This window comes from Pungitius pungitius, chromosome 6 (genome assembly GCF_949316345.1).
Source record: "Pungitius pungitius chromosome 6, fPunPun2.1, whole genome shotgun sequence".
NCBI classification, from domain to species: domain Eukaryota; kingdom Metazoa; phylum Chordata; class Actinopteri; order Perciformes; family Gasterosteidae; genus Pungitius; species Pungitius pungitius.
Window position 1 is genome coordinate 1,811,289 of NC_084905.1, and position 27,433 is coordinate 1,838,721.

The 27,433-nt window shown below is 48.4% G+C and overlaps 2 protein-coding genes across 3 annotated transcripts in view; one reads left to right on the top strand and one right to left on the bottom strand.

The window, feature by feature from the left end:
• Window positions 1-446: 446 nt before the first annotated feature.
• On the bottom strand, window positions 447-5,477 carry ldha (lactate dehydrogenase A4). The gene is made up of 8 exons (XM_037452068.2): window positions 5,325-5,477; window positions 3,669-3,794; window positions 3,295-3,412; window positions 3,024-3,197; window positions 2,755-2,928; window positions 2,520-2,637; window positions 1,673-1,796; window positions 447-1,554 (listed from the first exon to the last, which is right to left on the bottom strand). Exons 2-8 carry the CDS (start codon window positions 3,792-3,794, stop codon window positions 1,390-1,392), a joined length of 999 nt encoding a protein of 332 aa, XP_037307965.2. The 5' UTR covers window positions 5,325-5,477; the 3' UTR covers window positions 447-1,389.
• Window positions 5,478-22,788: 17,311 nt separating this feature from the next.
• brsk2a (BR serine/threonine kinase 2a) overlaps window positions 22,789-27,433 on the top strand; it is a 134,744-nt gene continuing 130,099 nt past the window's right edge. For both annotated transcript variants that reach the window (XM_062563065.1, XM_062563066.1), the window contains exon 1: window positions 22,789-23,135. In XM_062563065.1, coding sequence (XP_062419049.1) covers window positions 23,042-23,135 — 94 coding nt within the window. In that variant the 5' untranslated portion in view covers window positions 22,789-23,041. The remainder of the gene's footprint in view (window positions 23,136-27,433) is intronic.

Below are 27,433 nucleotides of genomic sequence, written 5' to 3' on the forward strand. Positions count from 1 at the left end.
AGCCTTTTACTAAATGCACTTTGAATTGTATGATAAATATCTGCTGTTTTTTTTTTTCTTGTTTCCAATTCAACTGTAGACCACCTGTTCTTTTTATATATCTGTAGATTTATGTAAATCAGTACAAATAAAAGACAACTGATTTGATTCATCTGATTTCTTTGATAATTTTTTTTTTTAAATTGCTTTAAAAGCCCAACAGGTCATCCCTCTGGTTTGGGTTGTTAAACACTATTTGGGAACATGCTATAACCAACAGTATTTAAATTCTCAAATACATTATTTTTTTAAATACTAAGTATAGCAGCAATGACTAGAATGTTCGTCTGGCCAGTGTTGAAGCCAGCGATAACATTGATTTCCGGATAAAAAACCTCTGCTAGCACATGAACATCTGCAACCCTGGATGTCAAATGGGAGGAAAAAACTAAAACCAAACGTGTATTGTGATCCTGGTAGATTTATTGGATGTAACAGCAATTAAAAATCACCACCCAGCTGCCACGACAAGTTCCGCTACTCAGTGAGTTTGCCTATTAATAAACTTGTAACAGTAATACATAAATAGATCTTAACAGTATTAACAACTATAAATAATACCATTATTTTCTCTTGATTAACTCTCCGTTAGTTACAGTAAAATAAATACAAATCTCATGAGGTTGTTTAGAGTATGCTAAGAATCAAGTCCTCAAAATTCATAACCTGACCGTAGGCAAAAATTGTAGCCAGATATTTGCCACTGGTTCTCTGTTATCTCTTTGCAGAGTAAAATTATTTTACATTGCAGATGTAAATGTTGAATTATCGAATTGCCTTTGTCAAATAGAGACTTTGGTTCTTACTGGATTTTGGGCCATTCTCACTGTGACTAGCTGCGTATGAAGGCCTCCTCACATGGAATGGAATAACTACATTATACCCCCGAATAATCAGACCGCCAAGTGGAGAAAAAAAAGCTACAAGCAACAACAGCAAAACCGAATAAATATAAAACTACCGACAAGGAGTGTACAGAAGAAACTGCAACAGTGTACATGTACCACACAACATCGAATGTAAACACTCAAACTGAAAAGGCCTTTTCATGTGGACGGCACAACACAAGAGACACATGATCCCGCCATCCCACACAGGCTGAAGGGGAGTTAGATTTGGGAGAATTTAGTCATGGGGAGAGGGAGGACAGGAGTGAGGCAGCAAAGGAAAAGGGACACTTGTAGGTGGACATCTAAATAAATAAAAAATAAAAAAACAGGACAACCTAGCCCCCCCTGGTTTAGCTACAAACTGCTGCGGTTAGGGGGGATGGTGGGGGGTGTCGAAGGAGGCACAGTGGGAAGCAGACCACCTCTCAGCGGAGAGCTGAAGAGTCAAAAGGAACACTCTTCACAGGACCAGCTCCTTCTGTACGCCCCACAGGGTCTCGGCGCTGCTGATCAGCTGCTTCTCCTCGCCGGGCTTCAGTGTCATGTGAATCACATCCGTCAGGCCGCTGTTGCCCAGAACACTGGGGATGCTGAGGAAGACCTCGTCCTTGACTCCATGCATGCCCTGATGGGGGGGGGGAAAGGAAGCAGGGGGCAAAGGTCAAAGGGAGGTTTGCCGTGTCGTAGTATATGAAGACACGCAACGAGACTTTGTTTAGCACGGATTCACTCCCGATCCTCACCTGGACCAGTGTGGACACTGGGTGCACTTTGTGCAGGTTCTTCAGGATGCTTTCCACCAGGTCGGCCACAGACATTCCGATGGCCCAGGAAGTGTAGCCCTTCAGCCTGATCACCTCGTAGGCCCTGCAGTGCACACACAGCGTGAGGAAATACAACAAAATGGTTCACACCACGCACATGTCTCATCAGCCCCTTTGTTTTCGGGTTGAGACGTCCATTGTGAACAGTCACCCAGCGCCTTTGTCCCTCTTCCAGCTTACACAGGAAATCTTTGGCAAAGACCGGTGATAAACCCTCCTTTGTGTCGCACACGGCTGACCTCTCGCTACCTGAGATAACTCTGGTCGGCACGCGGTGAAATATTGGTGCGATATCAAAGTTCAACAAATGGAGCAACGTTTATTGGGCGGCATGGATAAAAGTCACCGGTTTTAAAAGGGGCGAGCCGGGCTTTTCTAAGCGCCTGACGTTGCCCGCCGTGTCGTTCATGCAGACGTGGCCGCAAAAAGTGAGCCCGCGGGCGCAACCCCACAGCGTCACGTGACAGAGGAGCCCAGCTATTGTGTTGGAAGGGCAGGCGCCGTCCGCTGGCCCAAAGCCCGGTGCAAATTTCTCACCAGGCGAAGCCGCCGGCACCACTCCCCCCCCCTCCACCGGCTTCAATTGTCCCTTTGGAATTTCTGGGTTGTTGCCAAACGTAGTCAACTGTCAGTGAAAGCCACTGAAACATGTTTCTACCCGTTTCTGTGCCGGACAGACACGCCGCGATCGCTCTGCATGTGAGAATGACGAGACTCTGGCAAGGGAAAAAAAAAAAAAAAAAAAGCGTAAAAGATTTTTACTCACCCATCGACCACCTGCTTATGCACGGCCTTCCAATCCTCGCTGTCGCCATCGGACCCCATCTGCGGGTTGATGCCCTGCAGAGAAACTCCGGCGACATTCACGCCGCTCCACACGGGCACTGTGAGAGAGCAGCAGACATGGAATGATGAAAACACTGAGGGGGTGGGGGGGGGGGATAAAATGCCGTAGTGGACCAACGCGGCGGCTGGCGGCGGCTTGATCGGTCGGCGCGTACCACTGGAGTCCCCGTGCTCGCCGATGATCCAGGCGTGGCAGCTGGACGGGTGGATGTTGAGCTTCTCTCCCATCAGGTGGCGGAAACGGGCCGAGTCCAGGTTGGTGCCGGAGCCGATGACGCGGTTGCGGGGGAAACCGCTCAGCTTCCACGCCACGTACGTCAGGATGTCCACTGGAGGGTTAGGAAGGAAAAAGGATGAGCGCCGCGCCACACCTCCTCGCACGGTTCCTCCTTCGGTCGCTTATTCACACCGCGGTGCTCCTCACCTGGGTTGGAAACCACCAGGATGATGCAGTTGGGGCTGTACTTGACGATGTTGGGGATGATGAACTTGAAGATGTTGACGTTGCGCTGCACCAGGTTGAGGCGGCTCTCGCCCTCCTGCTGGCGGGCGCCGGCCGTCACCACCACCACTTTGGAGTTGGCCGTCACGCTGTAGTCTGACACGTAGACAGAAGGACAGAGGTTCAGGTGGGGCTGCAGGTGGATGGGGGGGGGGGGCGGTACGTTTTTTTTCTCCAGGTCGCACGTGCTCACCTTTGTCTGCTACGATCTTGTGCGTCTTGAGGAACAGGGATCCGTGCTGCAGGTCCATGATCTCGCCTTTCAACTTGTCCTCCATCACATCAACAAGGGCCAGCTCGTCACACAGGTCCTGAATGGGTGCATACAATTAAGGTCATTCTGCCATTACACAGCGCACCCTCTCTCACATCTGGAACAGGACAATGCAAGTGCTGCTTTGTAGAACAACATTGCAGACGATGATTCAGCAGAAATCTGAATGTTGTTTTTTTTCTCCAATTTTTATTACTCCATTAAACGTTTGTGCTTTAAGAGTTTATTTTAAAAAGGTCCTTAGACTTTGACACTGTAATGACTCCATAGCCACACACCCCCACTTCACTCACCTTGAGCAGCACGCTGATGGCAGACGCCATGCCGACCATCCCGACCCCCACCACCGTCACCTTGTTCCCGCTGCCGACAGGCTCTTCCTTCATCACGTGGCTGATCAGCTTCTCCTTGGTAGACATCTGAGAGTAAAAAAGAGGAGACGGTAAGAAGTTTAACAGTAAGAGTATAAAAAGGGGGAGGTGGGTGGGCAAGTGTTGAATCAGAGAGGCAGTAACCTAGTGATGCATGTTCTACTGACAGTGAGATGTGTTGCTATTAATAGGCGCACACACACAAGGACGTACATGACATGGCTGCTTCCACCGGGCCGGAAACCACAGAGGCGAATGAGGGTATTCCCTTTTCATCTCTGTCATAAAACCTGAACTATGCTCTTCTCATAGTCCTTAAACACAACCTCTGCCATCCCCAAAGCGGAAATCATTCCCTAATACTATACTCCCTAATATGGTACACGGAAATTCTCGTTTCAAAACCAGGACACTGGATCGCCATGGCAACCCCTTCCTGGGAAAGTAGTACTGCAGGCCGCCTCCGTGGAGCGCACACACACACACACACACACACACGTTTCCTGTTTGGGTGAGCATGCGCCAGTGCTCACGCTTTCAGGGTTTTACATCAGCGGCATGACACAGCACGTTCAGGGGAGTACGTGACAGGATTATACCACTAATACTTTCCTCGTGTGGATATCAAAGACCAATCCGTGGTGAGCTTGCACACAATAGTCAAATGTGTAAGTGGGACATTCGTACCTGGACAGCCTCCAGCATGCCAACCTGAGGTCAGCAGAGTTTGTGTTTTATTAGAGGACCCTTTGTTGGCCTAACGTAACGGATCACTATACATCAAAACCAATCAGCCCTATTAGTATTGTAGACTAAAGAATAAATGAGGATTACTATTCGGATTATTTGTAGATGAAAGAACTCGATCTTGGATCATAGAAACCAGATATCTGCTGCATTAGCGCGCTCACTATGTTCTGGGCCCCCAATGGGCCACCACATGAATGCAGTGCATTTCGTGGGTCATATTTATGGGTCGGAAGGGCCTGTTGATGCTGGTCACCACGGTCAACCGAGGTCACCGCGAACCTCCTGATGCAACATGAAACAGGTTCAAACCGCCTTCAAACGTTGGGGCTGTTACATTAACTTCTAAAAATGAAAAAGGGTTCGGTGATATATTGCTTAGAATGTATAATTGCAATTTCAAAAGCTATACGCCCGTGATCTACAACGACATTCCTACACGCCATTCATTCAACTGGGTCAGGAGGGCTCGGTGAGCCCCATCCCGTTCGTTCTCTCTCTCTCACACGCACGAACAATATAAACTCCTTTATTACACAAACGAACTGCAACACGCGTAAGCGGAAAGGAGGGCCGGTCGTAAACCGGCCTATTTCGCACTAACCAATCAACACTTTCGATACAATAACCAGCGACACGACGCTTTCGGTGTCCTCTTACAGGGGGAGGGGGGGGGGGGGGGGTCATCGTTTTATAACCACCCCCTCTCTCCCTATAAAACTCTACTATTACCGAGAAGAGGAAAATGAATCCAAACAGACGCGTTTCCGCGGAGGGCTGAAGCATGAAACGTGGAGTCGGTTCTCATATCAGTGCGCCGGGTGGTCCTACCTTTAGGCTTTCAGGCGGGCAGGTGGAGCAAAATGCGAGCTGTGCGTGGTGCGGCTTCCCCGGAGAAGTGGTGCAGCAGAGGGGGTGTGCGCCCTTATTTAAGGACAGCCTCCTCGGTGGACGTTACGTGCGCACATGTTAATGAGGGCGGGCGGGCCGTCGCGCATGTCGATTGTCACGTCCGAGGCAGGATGCTGCAGCGCAATGGCCTGCAACCTTTGTGTGACGTCACGTCAGTCTACTCATTTCGCTCCCGTCCTGTGATGAAATAACGTTATATTTTTACTTTCACAAGACATTGGCCGAGGAGAAGACTGTCCTGACGTTTAACAGAGAAGATGGGAATGAGGGAAAGGATTTATCGAGTGAAAATAAAGGACAGCTGGGACACAGCAGACCACCCGGATGTACTTTATGACGTAGTATCAAAACGCCTCCCATATTATCACTGCGATTACACAGCTGTTGCTTCCCAAAAGGAAATCCCAAACTATTTACGATTTACGTGCGGTGGGGACTCGCCTTGGAGTCTTAGCTTTGGGATTAATGTAAATTATGTGATGTAATTTGTATCTTAATTTAATCAACTCTGCGTTCGATGAATTTGCAGAAATGCGTAGTTTTGGGGTTGATGTAATGTAATGATGTAATGTCGGAGAAACTAACAGGAAATTGTCACTCTGGAAGTGGAAAAGTACCGGCATGTCTTTGATGTGAGCCGGCCCTACGTCATCATTCTACAACACTAGCAGTGTTTCAGCGCCCTCTCCTGTCGAGTTTAAGATATAACAAGAGAGAGAAATGACAAAAGTTTAACAACATTATGGAATACCGTTTTATAATAATAAATAAATAAATGAAATATGCATTTGAAATACATCGTGAAATAAATAAATGAGGCAATAAATACATATTAAATACATTTAATCATTTCATGGTACTTTTATTTCATAAGTACAATTTCTTGTATTTTATAATGGCACTTTTATTTCATAATGGCACTTTTATTTCATAATGCCACTTTTATTTCATAATGGCACTTTATTTCATAATGGCACTGTATAAGCCATCTGCTCTACTGGTCTGAGGAATGTTCTTAGTCAGATAGAACTGATTTGACTGACAAAAGACACAAGACATGAGTTACAACACGATGTTTGGCCGGCTATGGGACAAAAGGATTGGTCCACTCGTTTCCTTATGAGTAACCTACATTGCCTGCTGTCTAAATGCAAACAAAAAAGAATGATAAATATGTCCGTTTATGATATGATGATATTATTAGTCACTATCCTCCCTCTGCTCTATTGTTATGTGATGATTTCACAACCTGCTATGTAATCTCTTTTCACTCAAACCAGTGAAGTGTTTCAGCAACCTGCTGCCTTAACTTTAGACAAATAATCTAATCAGCTGTCATGTGAGGTTGACATTTTGCAGGTGGGTGGGTATCTTTGCTCTTTTTACATTACCGCAGAGGCACAGTGCATAAACTGACAATGGTGGAGACATTTGTACAATAAGTCATAGGCAACATGAGAAAACTAGATGTAATAATACTAATTGAGACAATAGGTTTGAACCTGCATGAGGGTCTGGGCAGATCCGCCCATTTGACAGACTAGAAGGTCAAACCCAGCTGATCTCTCGTTGTTCCCTCACGACAACAACAAGTGGAGCGCTGGTGGTGCAGGGTGTCAGGCGGTCAGAAATCCACACACCAGGTATCTATCAGCACAACGGCAGGATTCATGTACCACTATACAATAAAAACATAATGATTTGATGGTGTGTACACCATGTGAAAATAAAAAACTGCCTTTTCAATCTATCGGACCCTTTATATTTAACAACACATTACTCTCTCTCTCTCTCTTTCTCGCTTGACACACTCCATCCACTCACAACATATATCCAACACAACTTTTCTAGTTGGCATGTGTGTTTGACTGCTCTATTTGATCATCTTTCTTTCTCTGCAACACCTGCTTTCACATTGCTCTCCTGAAAGAAGCTAATATGTAATTCCTACAGCCACTTGCTGCTTTTAATTAAGTATTTCCAAAAGTATTTCCTTAGTGTTTCCTCTATGAGGGATGCTGCCAAGATGAATACATTCTGCATACACAAGATAATGGATTATGTGAGTTGGCTTAATGGACCGAGTCTCTGAGTATTCTGTGGGTCTGATAAATTACATCACAATTGAAGACTGCAGATGACAATTAAAGCTACATTTGGTTAAAGCTTGGTGTGCATTTCAGTGGGTATGCGCTATGTTCCCCTTTCCAGTCCAGGTAGAACAGTTGAGATGAACACACGACAACTAAACGTAAAAAATAATAATACATGTAAAAAAGTCAGTATTAGCAAAATGATTCAAAAAAATGGCTTCACATGCTTCTCCAAACGTTTCTTCACCTAGACAAATACAGAGGTATCATCAATTATCCTAATGCATCTCGCTTAAAGTCCTCCCTGTTATGTCTCCACGACAGCGTTTTACAGCATGCCGTACGTGGATATCATGCCTTTACGTTTGTTATGACGATGACGTGTTTCCGGTTGGCGCGAAGTCAAGATGAGTTGAAGTAAACAACTGAAACGTTACGGTCTCCCGATTCCTGTGTTGTTTTTCACACATAACATTGGCGACGAGGATGGAGTTTTCACTCCCACCACCTACACCTTTCCTTTCACTACCAGGCGAGCCTCCGGTACCTTGGATCCGTTGGCTGGAGTCGTTCGAAACATATCTCGCAGCCCTCGGACTGGAGGAAGCTAGCGACCCGCGACGGAGAGCACTCCTCGTTCATTGCCTCGGTACCGAAGGACAGCGCATATTCAGAACCCTGGGACAAGCGAAAAAGTATAAGGAAGCTACGAAACTACTCGAAGCACACTTTGCAGCTCCACAGACTGTGATTCTCCGTCGGATAGTCTTCCGGCAGCGCAAGCAAAAAGCGGGTGAGTCAGTCCAGCACTATATAGCCGACCTCCGCAGCTTAGCTGTCTTCTGTAAGTTCGGTGATATGGAGCAGGAAATGATACGCGACCAGCTTGCAGAACATGCAACCCACCCCAAAATTCGCGAGAAGTTGATTATGTCACCGGATGATTTGACTCTTAAAACGGCGCTGGAAATAGCCTTACAGATCGAAAAAGCTACCGAACTGACGTCACAACTAGCTCCCCGCGGTTTCTCTCAGCCCGCCTTAACACAGCATGTGGAAGATTCCGAGCGCGCACCTAGCCCTGCATCATGCGACACGGAACCAGGAATTAACTACACAGCACGCACACGTGGCCAGCCACGTCAAAGGTGTGGCAACTGTGGCTCCTCTACACATATGAGCAGAGCCCCAACATGCCCGGCCAGGGGACAAGTATGCCAGTGCTGCGGGAAAGACAACCACTTCGCTAAAGTCTGTCGCTCTGCACCGGCTGCGGTCGGCCCACGGACAGGCCCACGACAGGCTGGTGCAAGCTCGTCAGCTCCAACCCCCATACACTCGGTCAGCTCTGCACGTGTGTCCTTCAAGACGTGCACAGTGGATCTAGATGGGGTCTGTGTACCATTACTGCTGGATACTGGAGCGGCGTTATCTCTTCTCAACTGGTCCACAGTCAAGCGCTTCCTGCCCCACATCGCGCTGCAGGCGCCTTCGGCTGTTCTCCATGGATATGGTCATTCAAAGATCGACTTAGTGGCCTCCCTCAGCTGTTCGGTGCGCCATGGCAACAAATCCATGGCTACCTTCACCTTTCAAGTGGCGCGGCATGGAGCTAACCTCATGGGGCTGGACCTCATCACCAGCTTGGGTTTCACGTTCATGGACAGCTGTGGAGCAACGATTCTCCACGTCAGCTCATCATGGGAACAGCAATGGCCAGCACTCTTTTCGGGCCTAGGCTGCATCTCAACTTTCACACATCAACCTCTCCTTCACAAGGACGTCCACCCGGTCATACAACCTCTCCGCCGCATTCCCCTGGCACTACGTGATGACGTTACAGCAGAGCTGACAAAGCTGTTGGAAATCGGCATCATTGAACCAGTCAACGCCTCGCCCTGGATCTCTAATTTGGTCATCGCGAAGAAGAAGTCAGGTGGTTTGCGGGTGTGTGTGGACCTGAGGGCGGTGAACAAGGCTGTGGTGCCCGACAAATACCCGCTGCCCACGGCAGAGGAACTGACTTCTCAGTTTTACGGCTCCAAGGTCTTTTCCAAGCTCGACCTCCGCCAAGGTTACCTGCAGGTACCTCTGCACCCAGAAAGCCGTAACCTCACTGCTTTTGTCACACACGCAGGCGTCTTCCGCTACACCAGGGTACCGTTTGGTCTATGCTCCGCCCCTAGCTGCTTCCAGAAAATAATGTCCACCATCTTCGCGGGCATACCAGGGGTGGTGATATTCCTGGACGACATAGTGGTGCACGGATCAACGCCGGCCATCCACGACCAACGGCTCACACGGGTGCTTGACACACTGGCCTCCCATGCCCTCACACTGAATGGGGAGAAATGTATTTTCTCTGCGTCCGAGGTGGAGTTTGTGGGGTTTCGTCTGACCCCGGAAGGCCTCAGTCCACTTCATTCTAACGTGGAGGCTATTCAACGGCTCCCCATGCCCTCCAGCCCAGCCCAAATTGCCTCCTTTCTGGGTATGACCGCCTATTACTTGCGTTTTCTTCCCCAGTATTCCTCCACCACTGCCCCTCTCAGGCTGCTCCTCAAAAAAGACGCCCAATGGGCATGGACCCCTGCCTGCGAAGATGCGGTCGTGCAGCTGAAGGCCCAGCTCATCGCGCCACCAGTACTCGCCCACTTCGACCCACTCAGCCCAACGCTTCTCACCTGTGATGCCTCCAACTACGCAGTGGGGGCTGTGCTGTCTCAGCTCCACAACGGCACAGAGCGACCTATTGCTTTTGCCTCCCGAGCCCTTAATACAGCTGAACAGAAGTACTCCGTAGGGGAGAGGGAGGCCCTGGCCTGTGTCTGGGCGTGTGAGCGGTGGCATATGTATGTGTACGGCCGTTCATTCACATTACGCACAGACCACCAAGCGCTTACAGCGCTGCTCGCCACATCTGGTTCCGGGCACAGGCCTCTGCGCATCCACCGGTGGTATGAGAGACTTCACCAGTACAACTTCACTCTGCAGTTCACACCGGGACGAGAGAATGTGGTGGCGGACTTACTGTCACGCTCCACGCCACCGTTAGCTGGGGACCCAACTCCAGACTACACCGACCTGGACCTCATTCAGCTCCTCCACTCCCCCCTTGAGGCAATAGTGTCCCTTCAGGAACTGCAACAGGCCTCCGAACAGGACCCAGTGCTCTCACAGCTCCGCACATTCATCCACTCTGGGTGGCCTCCAGCCTCTGGCCTACCAGACAGTCTGGTGCCTTTCCACCGGTTTAAAGATGAACTTTTTTGCTGGAACGGCCATTGCGTTGCAAGGGGCCATCGCACAGTCATACCCCCCGCCTTACAGGCACGTGTCCTGTCCATGGCTCATGAAGGTCACCTGGGCATTGTCAAGGTCAAGCAGCGCTGCCGGGAAGCGGTCTGGTGGCCAGGAATAGATGGAGATGTGGAGGCTATGGTGAGAGACTGCACAGCCTGCCTGGTGAGTGGAAAGACTGGCCCCTCTCCAGCTCCTCCCCTTCAGCCACTGCAGTGGCCAGCTGGGCCTTGGGAGCACATCCAAATGGACATTTGTGGTGAGCTCCGTGGCGTCCCGCATCACCAACGATTCCTCATCGTGGCCTACGACCTGCACTCTAAGTGGCCCGAGGCAGTCTCTACAGGGTCGGTCACCACACAGGCGGTCATCGACTTTCTGGAGGCGCTTTTTGCTCGTTGGGGCATGCCCACGACGATCACCACAGATAATGGGCCGCAATTCATCTCTGGGGAGTTCACAACTTTTCTGAGTGAGCGGGGAATCAGACACATACGCACAGCCTTCTATAACCCTCAAGCGAATGGGGGTGTGGAACGCATGAACCAGACGCTGAAAAATGGTCTCAGAGCCCACTTGGCAGAGGGGTTTCAATTCTCAGCAGCACTCAGGCGGACCCTGCTGCACTACCGAGCTGCTCAACACACCACAACAGACCGCTCACCAGCCCTTCTGATGTTGGGGCGCGAGCTGTCACTACCCCTGGACCGCCTGCGTGTTCCCGCTCACCTGACGTCACAGGGGGCCCAGCGAGAAACAACAGATCAGCTACGCGACCGAGTCGCAGCACGACAGCAGGCAACTAAACAGCGCTTTGACCGGTCCCACAGGGCCAAACACCCAGCTTGCACCGTTCTAGACTGGGTCAGGGTCCGGAGGCCCACACGGGGCCATAAGCTCTTATCGTTCTGGTCAGCGCCTCTTCAGGTGACTGAGCAACTGGGACCTGCCACCTTTCGCCTGTCCGATGGAACGCGGTGGCATGCACGCCGCCTGCGCAAAGTGGGCCCACCTACCGCGGAGGACCTGGAGGCCAGCCGAGACCCTGATCCGGACTCTGGAGGCTCAGTAAATCCTGCAGCACGACCAGTCCGCGCCCGCACCAAACCGAGCTACCTCAGGGACTATGTTACAGATTAGAGGTCAGCCATACGCTGACCATGGCATTATATTTTGCAAGTTTCAAACACGTTCCAGTTATTTCAGTCCAAGGTTCTGAGGCACTTTAAGTCGAAAATAGTCCCGTAATGATAGGTTCGGGCTGGACTGAAGTCATTAACAAGGTATTCTGAACGATACCTAATATGGATTCCTCATTCATGTAATGTGTTATTTGTTTTACATTTCGCTCAGGGATGCAAGTTAGATCTCTCCTGGAGAGGGGGGAAAATGTTATGTCTCCACGACAGCGTTTTACAGCATGCCGTACGTGGATATCATGCCTTTACGTTTGTTATGACGATGACGTGTTTCCGGTTGGCGCGAAGTCAAGATGAGTTGAAGTAAACAACTGAAACGTTACGGTCTCCCGATTCCTGTGTTGTTTTTCACACATAACACTCCCAACAGAAAACTTTAACCACTTAACAACAGCTTAAACAGGCAAAGGACAAAAATGTTGAGAGTGAACTCCTCAGGCCCCTTCTTTCATGACTGGTCCCACTCTGCTGATTGGCCGGTTTAAAATCTGTGGGAACCAAGGAGAAGCATGACTGGTCTGCAAACGTGGAAACAAATCGCATTTTTGGCACCTAAGGAGAAAACGAGGGAGGGAGGGAGACAGCAAGAAAGGCAGGGGGGGGGGACAAAGCATGTTCACGGACGCCTTGTCCCGGCCAGACACGGAACAATGTGACCAGAGACAAAGGAGGGTCTGTGGAATCAATGTGAATATACGATTCTGCCTATGGGAGCTTCATAACCGTGAAGCTCATGTACACCTAGTCGAGCATTATCCATGTGGGTGCATGAACTATGAAATATTTAAAAAATGTATTTCTTCCAAAAAGGTTATGAAAAACTATTTGGTTGAAAAATGGCATAAAAAGGCAAAAAATGTCATCGTAAACAAAGGCTAAACATATTTTGTCGAAAAATGTCAAAAAGGCTAAACATATTTCCGTCATGTATGTTAGCAGTCAGTGGCACAATGCAGGCAGATTCCCAGCAGGAGGTGCTGTCCTATAGGCTGCAGTTCAAAGGCTCTTTTGCACTCAGACCACAATACCACATGGAATGTTTATTAATTCCCAAGGTTACATCCTTTGTGCAGACGGGAGATTCAGCTTCCACAGTTAAAACAATACACACACACACTTATGGCACAAGAGACATGAATTACTATCCACACTGAACAATATACACTAATGCATTGAATCAAAGCTGTGTACATTTGTGGTCTCCTGACTCGTCTTCAGTTAAAACACGTTACCTCACTTAAAGAATAGGGGAAACTTCATTGAATATGTCTGACCCCTGGAGACAAGTGATGTTCCATTAGATTTGTGTGAAATCATACTTCATCTCCCATTCTTAATTGTCCTCAGTTTTCCGGTGTACTTCAAACTTTCCCCAGACTCCAAACAACTGTCTTTTTCTCCATCTTTCTCCAACTCTTTCAATGGCCTCTGGAGCGTGTGTGCCAACATAATCCCACTTGCCCCCCCCAGTGGAATAAAGAAACACTAGTTTGTCATGTTCGCTTCCCTTCTCACACCGCATGGTCCGTTGAAGACACGCTGTCATTGCGCGGGGCATCAGGACCGAGGCGTATCTGCAGAAGGTGACTTCCTACCTGATACCCTGCTATGTAATGGAGAAGAATCTAATCACCTCGCCACATGCCTCCCCCTCCACACTGTTCAGAAGAAGAGCCGAGGCTCGGGGAGCAAGGCCACATCAATCATACAAAGGATTTCCCAGCGAGCCAGATCCCTCCTCACAACTCTGTCAGAATCCCATCCAGCAAACTGACGCCACCCCACGTCGCCTCAGATGGACACGTTCCGAAAGAAAAGCATTTAAATCCACAATGCAGTATTTCCTCTGTGCCAATTTGTCCTTCCTCGTCTTTCCAAATGAATCAAACACTTTACTTCCTCTTTCATCCCGCAAACACTTTCATATCTCCCCCTTCATTCACCGCTCCCAGCCCTCCCACACCTTGCTTTTTCCTGGCTTCCAGTTTCACTCCATGCACACCTTCTGTCTACGATTGATAAAATCCCCGATGGAGCTCCTTTATTAGCCACCCACAGGCGGATTAACCAAAGCAATAATACACCAATCAACGGCAATTATGGCGAGATAAACCATGGGAGAGCTCCGCTGGCTGCTGGTAATGATGTGGCAGTTGTAGAGCGATTGGGGGCGTTTTAGCACAGAACGAAAGGCGGTGTGTCTGTGCATACGTTTACGTGTTCTACAAATTGAATTGAATCGAGTGTACTTTGTTTGTTTTGCCTGCAGTCACAATCCCTTCATAGGGCATGTTTTTATAAGCAGATTGAAAATCCTTATTTGGAGCCAATTAGGTTATGATCAGGCAGGTTGTATCCCCATCTGTGTGGTATTAAAATCATTTTTGAACGTAGAGGCCTGAGTGTAGCAAACCTCCAGAGTGAGTAAAGGTTTTGAATCAATATCATGGTGTCATTGCTCAATGAGTAGAACATTATTATTGAAAGCAACCCTTCCCAACCATCATCATAGCATATTAAAACACTTCAGTTACAATGTGGGCACTTGTTTTTTTGGACTCCGCTGCCTAAACAGCAGCGTGTTATTGTTTTGTGTCAGCCAAATGATGATGAAGACGACGAGTGCAAGCGTGGATATGAGTTCGCCGCCTGCAGGCGTTCACGCGGCGGCCAGGTCTGATTTCGACAACAGCTGTGCTGATTTAACCTCCCCTCCCCCCCATGTGCGTTTCTTTTGCACTCACAAACGTGCATTCACACAAGTGCAAACACACAACACAGCATGTGCGCCCACAACATGCACATGCTTGCACGGCCATGGAAGAACACGAGCTACTTTGTGAAGGCTGACCAACGACCCTGAACTCTGTTTACTGCCGCGTAACTGGGCACGACACCAATCTTTCAATCCCCCCATTTGCTTTATGGCGGCAGCATACTTTCCAAATTGTGTCTGCCGATGCATCTGATCAGTGTTCCCCTATTGGCGTCAGAAACCTGATCCAAACGCGCATGTCAAAGTCGACCAAAGTAGAGCTCTTATAAGACTCAAACTCAGCGCGGCAGATTGTGATTTGATTCTTGCGATTTCAGTCGAAAGGCAGCACTTTAATTCTGAAGATCTCAGTGGGTGTAGGGAATAGACTTCACCTCAGTTTCACTAAACATGTATTTTTCCTCCAACCTTGAGCTTCCTCAGCCAACAACCTCCAAGAAACTAATCCTAAAACAGAAAATGAAGCCGGCCTTTACTAATTCTTCGTGCATGAAATTAAATACATTTCCTTTTTCCTAGAGCTGCCCCAGCTCTAATTATTTCAAAGGGTTTATGACAGGGTCACTGTTTTGTGTCTAAAGACACCGCCTTGTAGGCTGTAGCAAGTAGCCTCACATTCTTCCCCATGTCACCTTCTGTCAGTTCACTGACCTTAACACCTTTGATTGATATGGGCAGGGGGATGTGCGAATGAAGGCATGGTCTATGTGTGTGTGTGTGTGTGTGTGGGTGTGTGCACGTGGATGCATGCGTGTCTGTGTGCAAGAAGGGGGTAAGGTTAATTGAAGTTGTTAGAGTGAAAACGATTCCCTCAGGGGGGGAGACACAGCAGGTGGTGGGGGCGTTGGGTGGGTGCAGCAGGGGGTGACGGAGAGATATCAGCAGAGAGGGATGCGGTGGAGGGAAGAATCAAAGTGGATGGGGGGGGTCAAAGGGATTTCTCTTCACCCCCACTGCTCAGAGGCTGTAAAACATCAGGATGAAGATGAAATGATTCACCTTAAGGTCGGGTGTGTCTCTCCTTCCCTACATTTGACCCCCTCACCCAACTCTGCTTGTTTAACTTCTGCTAAATGTGGACTAATTACCAGTTTTCTTCAAACCACGCGTAATGGATTCACATCGTGACCTTTGCAAGAACCAATCTGTGTGCTCCTCCTCTCTTCTTCCTGTCTCACACCTCCCTCCATGTCCCGCTCTGTCCTTCTGTCCCCTCCTGTGGCCTTTCCCCTCTGCTCCCATACTGGCCTTCATTTCACAGATGACAGGTTGGCTCACTGTAATCCAACAGATGCTGGGGCGAGGAGGCCTGACCAACGGTTTGAAGTCCAATCGGCTTTTATTGCTCTCCGGAGGAACCCCACACAACCCCCGAGCAAGCCTGAAATTTCAGAGAGCACGAAAGAGAATGAGAGGAAAACCCCACAATATGTGTAAACGCATCTTAGTGTGTGTGTGTGTGTGTGTTGAATAAGACAGGAGGCATGGTGAGGATAAAGGGGTGACAGTCATTACCCCCTGTGCCTGGTGTGGTGCCAAACCGCAACGTTAATCAAATTGTTTCATCTGTGTTTTTTGTGCCTGTGTGCGCGTGTGTGTGTGCGGGGGGGGGGGGGGGGGGCGTCAGCGGGGATGGAGATGTCGCTGGTAATGCATCTGCCAGTGTTGCTGGTCCCCGACAACTTGAGCCACCCCTGCATCGCCCGCGTCTGTCGCCTCCTTCTCGTTCTCCATCCATCTCCCTCTCGTCACCCCCCCCCCCACCCCCCCGCCCCCCCACTGTTCCCCAGCCTCAACCTCCCTCCATTCCTCCCTCTGAGACAAAGACAAAAGCCACCGCAAGTTACTGCCAGTAGGACTTTGTAGCTCTTGTAGCTCTATAGATGCCATGTTGATGTTTATCTGAGCAGTAGCTGTACCTCTATAATCTCCCTGAATGTCGCTTTACAAACGGTTATTGTAAAAAATCAAGCATGTCTACCACATTGACAAATAAAGTGGCAACAACATGAATATATTCTAAAGAAACAGTAGCCATTATAAAGAGTGGTCATTATTGAGGTAATTCTATGCATCATTCATATTCCTGTGACAGCTATAATGCAATTAAAAGTAATTCAAGTTATTTTAGTCCATGTGGTTTTATTTTTTCATTTTATTTAACTTAGGACTTTAAGTGGGATCCCTAATAGCAGAATAGCCGACTTCCAGAAGGCATCAGTCATTTGATGAAAGGGTATCTCAGTTTATCGGGTGATGAATGGGGTTGTGGTGCTCTCAGTAGAGCCACGGGCCACTTGAACTCTGCAGCCTGGGCTGCATGCAATTAAAGCCATTTAAGAGCCTGGAAACCTGTTACTGCTGCTAACACAAAGGTTTAGTGACCTTGGCCATGACGGTGTTGTTCAAACAGGAGATTGATATCATAGCAGTGCACTTGCAATGTAAGACATGCATAAATATGAATATATATTTTCATATTTCACATACTTCATGCTGAGACAGCCCATGAAATTACAGAAATCATAGGTAAGTCTCACCAGTGTTCTCTTACGGCAAAGAATAATACGTAAAACGCAATTTCAAACATATCTATATGTATAATACTTTGTATGTTTTGTATGCAGCCTGGAGCAGAGGTTATGATGCACTGCAGCACAGAGACATACAATCAGCCTCTAGCTCTTTAGAAAATATATTTCTTTATTATCCTTTCAGCAATTACAAGGCAGTGTTATCAAGTGTCTCGTATCTTCTGACGTACCTGCTTCTCCAATTAGCCTCTCTCAGAGTGACGTGAGGAGATTCTTTTTTTTTAGCTTAGAAATGGAAAGATTGTTCTACGGGCTCTTTGTGTGTGAGCTCACATGTATGGCCAGGGGAGCGGGGGGGGGGAGACACTAGACTGCATGCATTACAATGTACAATATACCCAATGCACCATATGTTTATTAGTCTATTAGATCATGCAGCTTGTGCACAGACGCGGGGCTCTAGACGCCGGAGCGAATGACATTGCCGGAAGCGGATTTCAAATTGGCTAGAGAGGAAAGCGTGCTTTAGTGTGTGTGTGTGTGTGTGTGTGTGTGTGAGTCGTTTTCAAGGGTACGCAGGCAGGTTTGGACAGGGAAAGGTTACCTGTGTGGTCGGCCCACAAGCATCTTAATACAGACTAAAAGGCTGTTTGCAAACAGGCTTTTACAAAAGGCCGTTTTCCTGTGGTCAGGTCACACAGTACGTGAGAAACTGTGGAGGGTTTGTTAGGAGATTAACTGGCGCCCCAACTGGGAAAAGTGTACACAAACAATTGCTTTTTAGTAATATATAATGTACAGAAATGTACAGGTCACCTGAACAAGCAATAAACACCCGGTGACTGATTGTTTAGTGCTTGAAGTGCTCGGGAAATAAAGTGCACAAAAATACACTGCTATTTCTTTCCCTGGAAACTTACAGGCAGTGATCACAGAGGAGGAACTGTTTCATTCTGATACTTGATGATACTTTGATTTGTTTTTCTCAAAACTCAAACCTGATAATGAGCCAGAAGACAACAGGGACCATGCACACTGAATCAGTGATAAGTGAATTTATTACAGCTAAATGGAGTTGTTTTAGTCCTTCACCCCATGCTGCCATTAAATGTCCCTGTGATTAGTGAGGCACATGCAGGCAACCTAATTATCCAATGCCACAGCCAAACCCTTTGCATGATTACAACAGTTTTCTTCTTATACTGCAATTATGTTCTTTGCAACGGCGAACGCTATAATTAAAGAGGAAACGCTTGCTTTCTGTGTGCGTCTGTGTGCGATTGTGTTAATGATCAGGTGTCTACAGTTTGTGCGTGTAAATATGCACTCGTTGTATTTTTTTTCCACAGCCAATCACTTTATAGTTGCAGCTCATCTGTCCACCTATTTCTGTTTCCAAGAGCTTATTTGTTAAAAAAAAAAAAAAGTTGTTATCAGGGCTAGTAGAGGTGATCATTTGCTGTGCGGATCCGGGATGCAAAAACAGAGAATTCCCTCTTCACAGCATATTTAGCTGCTTACAGTGCGGATCGGGGCTGCAGCTCCACGGAGAAGGAAACAGAGCTAAACTGGGTCATATGGATGTGGTTGTGATTCAAAGATGTCAGTACAGAGAGGTGAGATTGCGATGGTCATTTCTCCGCCAACGTCTTGCCTGAAAAAAAAAAAAAACGATGATATAGTTTAACATGACAAGTGTAGACTAACAAGCACTGTCATTAGAGCATCACGGATGTCCCTGCGGGGGGGAGTCCGGGGCTTTCGGGAATGGGGGATTGAGTGAAAGAATATGCATTTTCCTTACCGAGAGGGGGCAGTGCAGCCGCAGCTGTGTTCCCACACATCCTTGTGCTTGTGAGGGGAGAGGCTTACCCCCCTCTGGTGAGTATTCCCCCCACATCCTCACTCATGGGCATGCCAGCGTACAACCAGCCCGGCGTGGTGACATTTGAAAACGAACACCAGCCACGCCATTGTTCTATCGGACACGTGACGCGTGTTGCTGTGCGTCCGGGGGCCCAGGTGTTCGACTCGGAGATGTGCACGAGGAGTGTCCTCCGCGGCCCAGATGATTGTGTGCTTCGATTACGTGGAACAACAAGACACCCCGCCGCTCTGCAAGTGGAGCCGTCCTTTCTTTTGTTGAGCCCCTAAAGCCACATGTTTGTTGTGTGCGTGGACCGGATTACCCGTTGTATTTCTCATGCGTCTTCTATTTCGTTGAGAATTGCTTTGCTGACGAGACACGCAGTCTCTCAGACTTACAGGGATGGAGTTGAAAATGCCTCGCTGTTCGTTGTGTGGATCTCACTGGAGACGTTGTGTAGCGGAACATGGAAAGTGTGTCCTGTTGTTCCCCCCTGTTGGCCTTGGCAGCGGCCCTTCTCGCAGTCTGACCCTCTCCAATTCTTTTTGTTCGCATTGGGAGGTGGAAGCGATCACTATCGAGAGAAATGGGGTCACGTGATCGGAGAATGCTTTTAACTTCTGTGCCCCCTTTATTCTTACGTTACCTTGTTTGGCTCGACGGATGACTCATACACGTCAGGCAGAGTCTTAGTCACCCTTTTTATTTATCTCTCACCCTTCCAGTTTTTTTCGAAATGTTTGTAGATGAACACTAATCGTCTCCTCTCTATGTGGATGACACACCAATTAATCAAGCGCACCGTTCTGGCCCGACCCGGCCAATGGCGAGCAGCTTCCTAGCACGCGGCTGGCCTGGCAATAACCAGTTTGTACAACCCCGAAGGGCTGTGAGGCCGCTGCTGCGTGTGTTTATGTGCACGGCAGTTGTTTCCTGGGTGGAAACATTTTAATACTGCCAGTTTGTCAATTTGGGTGGGGTTGTGTACAGTGTGTAAAATCCTTTAGTGTAACATAATGTGTTCATTGCCCCCTGTTGAGTCAGTGAGACTCTGCCATGAAGCTGCTAATGATATAGTGGTGCGGTGGAGGTGTTATGCAGCCGGGGCTCTCCCTCTCTAACCTCCGAAGGTTATTGGACCCTCGCCACACATCAAGTGTGTTCCACTTTTTGGTAAACCTCCCCCTCTGTTTTTAAAAAAAAAAATTTTTATTTCTCTTGGGCAAACGGTAAACAGAAAAATGAACTCGATAGTATTTGTGATCTAGGAGGTCTTTCCCCGTACACAATATCCCGTGATGTCTAGCTCTGCATTACAGGGTTGCTTAGGTTGATCCGTTGTTTGTGAAGACACTATTAGTATTCACCAGAGGTGGGATCAAGTCACTGTTAGGCAAGTCACAAGCAAGTCTCAAGTCGAGTCACAAGTCGTACCATTTTAGTTTCGAGTCATTTCGAGTCCTTTTATTATAGTGGGGACGGGGAACCCTGGGTGATGGTGCGCTGCCTCACAGACCTAGACTACGAAGGGAAGGGTAATGGTGGATCGACTGTGACTGTGTTATAGTGCTGTAACGCTCACCCCAATGCTGCAGCGTAAATAAGGAGGCGATGACTGGCTTGCAACTCCGCTGCATTTATTTATATAAAACAACTCAACTTCGGTCACTGTTGGCCGTCACCACGCCGAACGAACACTTCCGCATACACGGCCCCCCAAAACTCGTGTTGTCTCGCGTAACTACAGCTGGTAACAGAGCATAACGTGAACACATGCAACATCTGCATAACTGATTAACTAATAACTTTATTTTTTTGACAGATGCAGATAAACAGCGCGGCGCGGTGGTGTGAAAATGTTTTCCCCTAGTTTTCATGGGAAGTAGCAAGTCTTCTCGAGTCAAAGGGCTCGAGTCCAAGTCAAGTCACGAGTCATCGGTATTCAAGTCCAAGTCGAGTTGCAAGTCTTTGTACGTTTGTCGAGTCGAGTCTCAAGTCATCAAATTCATGACTCGAGTCTGACTCGAGTCCAAGTCACATGACTCGAGTCCACACCTCTGGTATTCACATCCCATTCGAGCCTGCAGTAGCAGGCGATTGCAATCCGTTGGATGGTGAATGTGTGTTATCTAACGGGGCTCTTTGATAATTCTTGCCTTGCTGAATATCCAAACCATGAGGTGCTTTGAATTGTGTTCATCCAGGTGATTGAATATTACAATGCGGCGCGGTCTTTTTGGCACATGCCAACATGCACTTAGACGCATGTTCACATGCACACACTAACACGCAAACTAGGAAGCCTTGTCATTAGTTCTTGTCTTAGAGGAAAGGGAAAGAGGAATGCAGGCTGCGAAGGAGTGGAGAAGGATTGATGGGAAGCAGGGAGGTACAAGAAAGGTGATTAAAAACTCAAGCTACAGATGTTTCGGGAACACTTCAAAGTGGTGAGCCCAGCAGTGCCAGCGCTGGGCACGATGCATTATTGAGATGGTGCCCACCCGGCACCTGGCACTGACATCACATGCCCGCTCCACCTGGCAGCGTGCAGTCACGTGGGTCACGCTGTGGGTCACACCTCCCCACACAAATCAGGCTCCCAGCGTGAAGATGGGCACCGGGGGAAATAACACACATTGGTCAACACGGCCCTCAAGGGCACTAAACTGGGGCGTGTACAGTAAGTTAACTCTGCCTCATGAATGAAAGGTGAGGACACAGGGAAACGTTCTCGTGAGACTTTGCGATGCATTCCATTTTGATTTTGTTTATACCTACATAATTTATGCCTTAAAAAGAATTTCATTTCCTGCAATGTTTAAAGTAATTGTATTTCATGTTGTGGAAAGATGGATGGAAATTAGACGCCGAACTACAATAATGTAATTTCCCAGGCAATAAATTATTGAAATGCAATGATGATAATTCAGTGGCGTATTAAGAGGAAATCCTCAGAATCGTTCTGGAATGTCTTTGGCTTTGAAGAAGCCTATGATGTGGTGTTGATGCAATTCCTTCTACTTAATATTTCAGAAGCCCCCTCAACCTTATATATAGAATACTTAGAGGTCACGTAGTGTGTTCTGTGTGTGCATGAATATATGTGTGTTTCTCTTGCATGTGTGTTCCATGACACCTATACTCTGACCGTGTGTGTGGAGCAGACAGAGGCCTCAGACCAGTGGGGTGTGAAATGAATCAGAGGGCCAACACACACACACACACACACACACACATCCCTGTGTGGTTGTAACAAGTGTTTTGTGTGTGAGAGAGAAACACTGTAAAAAACACGGATTCAATCAAAAAACTCCAATGTATATTTAAAAATGCCTCAGTTTATGTTTTTTCATACATTGATGTTCTGGCTTACTGCTCTTAAATACCAACCTATTTAGTGTATTTGGCTTTAAAATCTCTTAATCGCCACCTGCAACTTTTTTTTTGGAGAAAAAGAAAAAGCCAAGATGCTCTAGCAACAAGAAACAGGGTGGCAACATAGAGCGCATTCTGCTCTCTCTGGTTGGCTCCATCCGCTGTCAATCATCCCGGACGACTCCGCAGCACCTCCCACAGACGCACAGCGGCAGCGCAGATTAATCCGACGATGATTCTCCAGGCACTTGCGGCTTGTCTGCAGCGGTAGGAGAGAAGAGACGAAAGAGAGAACCTCACCTCCTCAAACAGCGAGTGAGGTAGGGGGAGAAAGGAGACAGAAAGCGTGAGAGAGAGAGAGAAAGAAAGAGAGAAAGAGAAGCGAAGAGGCTGTGGAGTAAAGGAAAGACAACAGCGGCTTGGACCTCCAGCAAGGAGTGTTTCATTCTCTGCGCTCTACCGCAAAGTGTCCAATTTCCACACCGATTCGACATGTCATCGTCCGGTAAAGACAACAGCGGGGCCCAACATGCCAATTACGTGGGACCTTACCGTTTGGAGAAGACTCTGGGGAAAGGACAGACAGGTTAGTTGGTGCAGCTCGCGGACTGCTAACCGCTTTTAATTGGAGCGCTCCGGCTGTGTGTCTGCAGGTGATAAATAACTAACCGCTTAGTTACAAACACCGGCCAAGCGGGGTGGGGATTTGTGTGTGTGTGTGTGTGTGTGGGGGGGGGGGGAGTTGACATAATCATTGCTCACACGGTGGGACGAGTTTTTTTGTGTGGATTTAGATGATGTTTCTTCACGTGGATAATGTCGGTTGTGCGTCGGCGTTGGATTGTGTGTGTGTGTGTGTGTGTGTGTGTGTGTGTGTGTGTGTGTGCACACCCATAAGCGCAGCAACGTGGATGCGTGCGGTGGGCAATAAATATGAACTTTTTGTATGCCCGGTTGGAGAGAGAGAGAGGGTGTGTGTGTGTGTGTGTGTGTGTGTGTGTGTGTGTCCGTTCCGTGATTGAAGTACACAACGCCGTTAATCCCGATTTGGCTGATACATTGATCTATTCTTAGTCGGCAGGCAGTCGTTTTTCTCCTCATCGGCTCGGACATGCAAAAACGCGGGGTGTCTTCCGAAATGCAGTTGCGGGTTCAACCTTGACAGATTTCTCTATGTGCAGCTCCCATAGCTGGATTAGAGTCGCACTGTTCTACATTCATCCTCCCCAGGGGATGTAACTGGTCGTCCTCAATAAGGAGCGCATCCTTTATCCCCCACCAGAGACAGCCATGACAGTGCAGTTTGTCAAAGTTGGACTGCACATGTACAGTTAATGGTAAAGGAGGACTTCGTTCTCATTATCTCATGCTATTTCTGTTTGCATCGTGCTATGGCTTGTCCCCTGTGTGTGTGTGTGTGTGTGTGTGTGTGTTTCTCATACAGTAGCCTGAGCGTATGAGGGAGAATCCTTCTGCAGCCAGTGGAACCGTGCGAGAGGAGAGGCAGCCACTGCCCTGTGTTAGGCAGAGATGGCAGGGGTGATGCAGCATGTCCCCCTGAAAGCTCAGCACCCTGCAAGAGAGAGAGAGAGAGAGACTCTTCTATTCCTCCACCGCACCAAAAAAAAAAATCTGTCCTCGAAAACGGCTGCAATAGGCGTTTCATCCCCTACCAGGTCCAGCTGGTCCTGCTGAGCAGCCGCGTGTGTGTGCACGTAGATGTAGTGCTTCCTCTCTCAAACCGTATGCTCTCCTGAAATGTTCTCCTGTGTCGCTTCATACACCTGGTCCCAGTGCCTAATAATGGAATTAGTCTCTTTGCCATGCCCTGGTGTCAGTGTGTGTGTGTGTGTGTGTGTGTGTGTGTGAGTGCGTGCGTGCGTGCGCGCCTTTACCATTACCGAGGCCCCTCTTTGACAGTTAGACCGGACATTTTAGTCCGGCTGTACGCAAATCCCGAATCATGCTGCACGTGTACTGTGTGTAGCTCCATCAGAGTGGGGATGACTGAAGTGTGATCTCTCACTGGGATGTTGCAGTCCCCCGTTGGTTCTTTCATAACGACTGCAGCATTAACACTCACTGGCTCATCTCCCTTTCTCCTGCTACTGCTGCATGATCATACATGTGTCCACGGGAGGATCTCGGGCTCTCTTTCCGATAGCTCTTAAGTCCGTCTAATGGCTGTTTATGTTGGTGTCGAGCTGGCACTGTGGTCTGCAGGGTACAGCCGTTTGATGATATGTTGTGTCTGAGATTGTTGGGGGAGTGTGGGATGCATTTTCCCTGCTAGCCTCAGATGTCAAAGGCACGGAAGCCTAGTAAGCTGCAGGTCAGCGCGAATCATGGCTTGTGTGAAGCAGCTTGGCCCCCAGATGGCTTCTTATTTGGCAAATTTCAACAGTGTCTCACTGGGAGGGAAATATCTGAGAAGAAGATATTCATTTGGAATGGTCTGTGTCTGATTTTTCTTTTGCGTTTTGACCATATTTCCAATGTCCAGCAATTCCCAGCATTATTATTATTATTATTATTTGTGTGTTCTGTGTCAAAAAACAACATTTGGTTACTGGCATCTGTGCCAAGTCCATTCAGCTTAACGACATAATATCCCATTCACTGAACCATCCGTTAATCTGCCGCATCTCCTTCCCAGGCCCCACGGAAGGGGTTGGCCCCCGGAAGTGTGAGCGTCCAATGGGCTGGGCTCGATTATGAGTGGCCGAAGGGACCGTCCAGTGGGATAAATCCCCCCCCCCCCCCCCCCCCCGTCAGCTTTCCCCAGGCTGCGTTTGGCCAGTATTATTAGACGGGAGAAAGCGGAAGTCCTCCGGTTGATCTGGCTGTCCGGCACAGAGGAGTGGTGCTCTTCACTGTTCATTAAGTGATTAGGCCTCGTCCTGACACACACACACACACACACACACGCACGGTGGTTCTGCTTTGGCTTCCTGATCTAATCCCCTGCACAGCCACTCACGTGGCCCAACGGTGGCGTGTGCCGGCCCACTTTAGCTTAGCAACTTAGCACCCGTGTGTTTCTATAGAAATCCAAATGCACGGTTTCATGAACGGTTCTGTGTATAGCGCAAAGTTTAAGCAGGATGCATCTTTTTTTTACCTTGGGTGTGATGGGCTTCATAGATATGGAGTGCATGCTGGTCACTGGTTGGGACTCAAGTCACAGAAATATCAATGAAATGTACAAGCCAAACACTTTGAATGTGCTTAAAGGCCAGATCCCGTGGGATGGCCCGTGAAGATCCTGTTTTGTATGAGGTATGAATGTGTCAACAGCAGTTTGTTCATAACCTGCACAACGTCACACTGCGAAATTACAAAGCAACTTCTATTTGTACCTAATCCTGAATTAGGCCTCATGTGTTTCTGTGTTAAGTTCACGTTTTTGAATGTCTCCGTCACCGTGTGGTTCGGAGTAACAGCCTTCATGTGTTTCAGAATCCTCAGCTTTGTTTGACAAAGCTCAAGATTGTGGATTTTTGTTTTTGCCAGTGCAGTGACTTAAGACTGGCTGAATCACCGCTCTGTTCCGCTAAAGCGTTTCAAAAGCACTGCCGTTTTTTGCCATTACTTTGTTCCTGAAGGCTGTTGATTAGTGGAATAGAGGCCTATTGTGTGGAAAACACTGCCTTCTAATCCAGTGTAAGTCCCTTTTCTTTTTTTTGTCTTTTTTTCCGGGTGAGACTTGTATATTGACAGGCTTAACGACGGAGGTTGATTTTGTAGGCTCCTTGATTCCTTGATTGACGTTTTTAGCGAGGGAAATAATCTGTGCTCTGGGGGCTTGCTCCCTCTCTTCCTCCGTTCTTCTGCGTATCTGCTGGAGAGTTCTGGTTGGGGTTCATCTGGGCCCCACAAGGCCTTTTGAGCGGGCATCCAGCTGTTTTTGTTGTCTCCCCCTGCCAGGGAAGGGCCTGGGCCAGTTTGCAGCTTCGCCGTGGCAGCGTGAGATGCGGTGAGAGAAAAGCTCTTGTTTGTCTTTCGTCTTATTTACTCTCTCTGCTCCCGGGAATCCGACACATCGCGCGGCAACGTACGGGGCCCGCTAATTTGACGTTGATTCATAGCAAAGGGTGAGCCGGGGCGTGGTCGAGTCCGATCAATGGGGACTCGCAAATGATTTCCCGTCCGGAGGGAGAGATCCATACTGTTTTCGCGGCACATGATATTCCTGATGATGACAAGTGAGTGGGTGATGCTCAGTCGATGCCGTCAATGGAAAAGCCACTCGGCAAATCCACAGGAAACAAAAGGCCTCGTTGTGCGCGTGGGTCTCCTTGGCGCGGCGCAGGTGCTCAAACTCCCGGCGACCCGTCACCTGTGTGCCTTTTGAAATAATCTCGATACCCTTCGTCGAGCTCAAACACCAGGTGTCTATCTCCCCGGGCGTTCGCGGAGAGATTACGCCTGGAACGAGTTGGCAGCCGCGACCTAAAAATGTCAATTGAGGCGAGAAAGAAGGAAAGGCTGCGACGACGGACCCGGCGTTTACTGAGGGGACTCTTCAGAGATCGGAGGGAGGGGGGGGGGGATCAGAACCGTGGCGCAGGAAGCCAGGCCCGGCACAATCTCAGCTGTTGGGCTGAACAAAAGCCCTGCCACGTGTGTGCGTCTGCACGTTTGTTTTTGCACGTCTGCCGACCAGGGCCGGGTCTAGGCAGGGGCAAGAGGGAGCCTGGCCCCCTCAAATAAATGTTGTGCCCCCTCAAACTAAATCTACTAAGCACATAAACTAAGCACAATGCCCCCTCAAGATTTGTGGCTGCCCCCTCATACATGCCTGTCTAGATCCGGCCCTGCTGCCGACGCATGTGTTGTCTATTTTGTGAGTTTCTTTTTGAACGTGTAACTCCTGGTGTGTGT